This window comes from Myotis davidii, unplaced genomic scaffold (genome assembly GCF_000327345.1).
Source record: "Myotis davidii unplaced genomic scaffold, ASM32734v1 scaffold896, whole genome shotgun sequence".
Taxonomy (NCBI): Eukaryota; Metazoa; Chordata; class Mammalia; order Chiroptera; family Vespertilionidae; genus Myotis; species Myotis davidii.
This window is the reverse complement of record NW_006287365.1, coordinates 345,040-347,784: the sequence shown is the minus strand read 5'-3', so window position 1 is coordinate 347,784 and position 2,745 is coordinate 345,040. Positions and strand designations below refer to the sequence as shown.

At 57.7% G+C, this 2,745-nt stretch overlaps 1 protein-coding gene across 1 annotated transcript in view; it reads left to right on the top strand.

The window, feature by feature from the left end:
• The first annotated feature begins 832 nt into the window (after nt 1-832).
• The window catches only part of ZNF575 (zinc finger protein 575), a 4,175-nt gene continuing 2,262 nt past the window's right edge, over nt 833-2,745 (top strand). The window contains exons 1-4 of the mRNA XM_015560896.1: nt 833-1,370; nt 1,605-1,715; nt 2,189-2,287; nt 2,707-2,740. Coding sequence (XP_015416382.1) covers nt 2,206-2,287; nt 2,707-2,740 — 116 coding nt within the window. The 5' untranslated portion in view covers nt 833-1,370; nt 1,605-1,715; nt 2,189-2,205. The remainder of the gene's footprint in view (nt 1,371-1,604; nt 1,716-2,188; nt 2,288-2,706; nt 2,741-2,745) is intronic.

Here is a 2,745-nt window from a genome sequence, read left to right as displayed (position 1 = left end):
GCTGTTCATTCTTTCAAACATTCATTTGACACAAATTTATTGAACATCTAATATGTGCTAAGTGCCGTTCTGGATGCCGGGGACAGAGAAATTAACAAGATGGACCCGCTGTCCATCTTAACAGAGCATACATTCTAGAAGACAGGTATGCAACGTTAAGTGCATACAAGGGGACAAGACAACAGAGTAATGGAGGTAAGTTGGCCCTATGAGATAGGGTGGGCAGGGGAAGCCTTCTGCAGTGGTAATATTTGAACTGAGACCTGAAGGGGGAATCAGAAAACAAATTGATGGACGAAGGGCCTTGGAGACAGAGGCACAGCTAGTGCAAAGGCCCTGAGGTAGAATTGACTAATTCATTGGGCACCGTGGGCACTGTTCTAAACACTTTCCATTGATACTGAATTTAACCCTAACAACCTGGACTGTATAGATGAGGAAACTGAGGCCCAAGGTCACACAGCTAGAAAGTGGCAGAGCCAAGATTCCAGGCAATCTGGCTCCAGAGCCCAAATAACCCCTCAGGGTAACTCCCATAGCTCCCAGGGCTCTCCAGACCTTGTGGCTGAAGAACCACCCATGCAGGAGATTTTCCGATGGGCACTTCACGGTCACTCCCGTCACTGCTCGCGGAAGGATGCAAAGCAACACCGGCCTGGGCACCTCGCGACCGAGGCCCTCGGTCACTCCCCTGGGTCCTGCCATTGGAGTGGGAGGGGCGGAGAATCTTGAATCACCCAATGGCGAAGGGAGCCTGGGCGCTATGCAAATTAAGTGCCTTTTATTGGGCGTTAGCTCCGCCCCGCCCCCTGTCCCGGAATTAGCCAGACTGTTTGCAAAAGCCTTGAGCGATGGCTTGGGCAGCTGTAGAAACTGCACCCGGAGACGGAACGCGGGCTCCTCAATGCTCCGAAAGAAGCAGAAAAGCGCAGGTGCCCCTGCTGGGCGCTGTCTCAGGGAGGTCTAAGCGCAGCGTCTCCCCGTTAGCACGTTCTTGACTCCAATCAGCCACCGTAGGCCCAGCAGACCTCTGTACCCTTTCCCACTGTCCTTCGGCCCGTAGCTCTGCGCTTGCTCACTAACGAGGCTGCCTCGCGCACCCACCCCTCCTTCGATTCTGTCTCCCACGCCGCAGCCTCCGCCAGCCGTGACTGCGCTTGCGTACTGACGCCCCCACCGGCACCGCATGGGAGGAGGGGATGGAAATGAGGCTGGACCCTGCCGCTTTCGAGCGCACCCTGCCCTGCCCTACGGTCGCTGGGTGCACGGCGTGCGGTGCAACTCCTTCCCATCCGAGGGCAGCGGGGCTGCGACCTCGGCCTCCGCGGGAGGGGCCCGCAGCCCCGCCCCCGGGGAGGTGCAGTCCGCAGGTGAGAGTGCTGGGGTCCGGGCCCGGACGCTTGGGTCTTGGGGAAATGGGTTAGGGGCGGGACGCTAGAATCTCCCGAGTGGGATCGTTTGGGATGCTGATGCATAGGTTCCGGTGGGGCTGCATCGGTGCCTGAGCCTTGGGAGGGTGCACTGGTGTCCGAATGCCACGATCCCGAGGCCCGGACGCTTGAGATCCCCGACACACGCCACATTCTTTCTCTGTCTCCATCCAGGCCTCCTCTCTGCCCTCTACGGCTTCAACTCCACACCGGGGATGAAATTTAGCAACGAGGAAGAAATTTAGCGGCCCTCGTGGCGTCCATGGACTGAGACGAAGCCAAAAGGTAAAGATACCTCTTGGACGTGAAATTCCACCGGAGCTCTTAGGCCCCTCTCCTGGGAAAGTTGCGAAAGACACGCCCACTGAATTCTTAGGCCCCTCCCCTGGGTCTGAGCTGCAGAGCCGCGGACTTGGGGTCCCATTTGTATAGCTCCGTCCATTTTGGACAAAGGCTCCGCCGCCCTGCACCAGGAACGCTGAGTTCGAGTTGCTCAGAGGCCCAGCTACCCCGCTGGAAGGCTCCAACCCTGGTTCTATGGCAAAGGGAATGCCTCTGCGTCCGATTTGCATAGCCCCGCCCCTCGTGCTTTTAGGCTCCGCCTTCCAGCAACTCCCATCCTTGCTTAGGATCCCAGATTTAAATGAGACCAGGCTCCTTGAACAGACTGACCCCTGATTTTAGGAACCTCCAGCCCGATCTCCATTGGCCTAATAACCACCAGCGACGCCCCTCCACCTCCCTACGCCCTCCTCTAGGTTTCTGGGCCAGCAAGATGCTGGAGCGAGATGCAGAGCCGGCGGCTGAGGCCACAGATCCTAGTCCTGCAGGCAAGGAACCAGTGACCACAGGCGGAGGTGAGAGCGGCCCTGTGGGTGGGGGCACTCTCCTGGAAGAGTATCTCAGGGTGAAAGTTTGAGAGCCCAGGGTGATGACAGTTTGGGATCCCCCAAAATGTGATGTTCTGGAGAATCCTGGGTTGGCTTTGCGGGATCCTTCGAGATCATTTCTAGGACTCAGGAAATTACAGGAGGGGCAGGGAGGGTGACATGCAAAAATTCAGGGTGATCACCTGGGAAGATCCTAGAAGCGGTTTTGGGAAAGCCTTCGCTTTGGGGAGGCAGGTAGGTGATGCTTTGGAACCGTTTAGGACATGGCAGCGGCTGGAGGTGCCCAGGTACATTCAGATATCAAAGTGGGGTGGGGGTCGGGGAGCCTGGACTAGATTTAGGGAGTTGGCTGCAGCCAGGAGCCCACCAGCCCGCCTGTACCCTAGCTCCCCACCAGGGTTCGTCCAAGAAGCCCCACCAGTCGG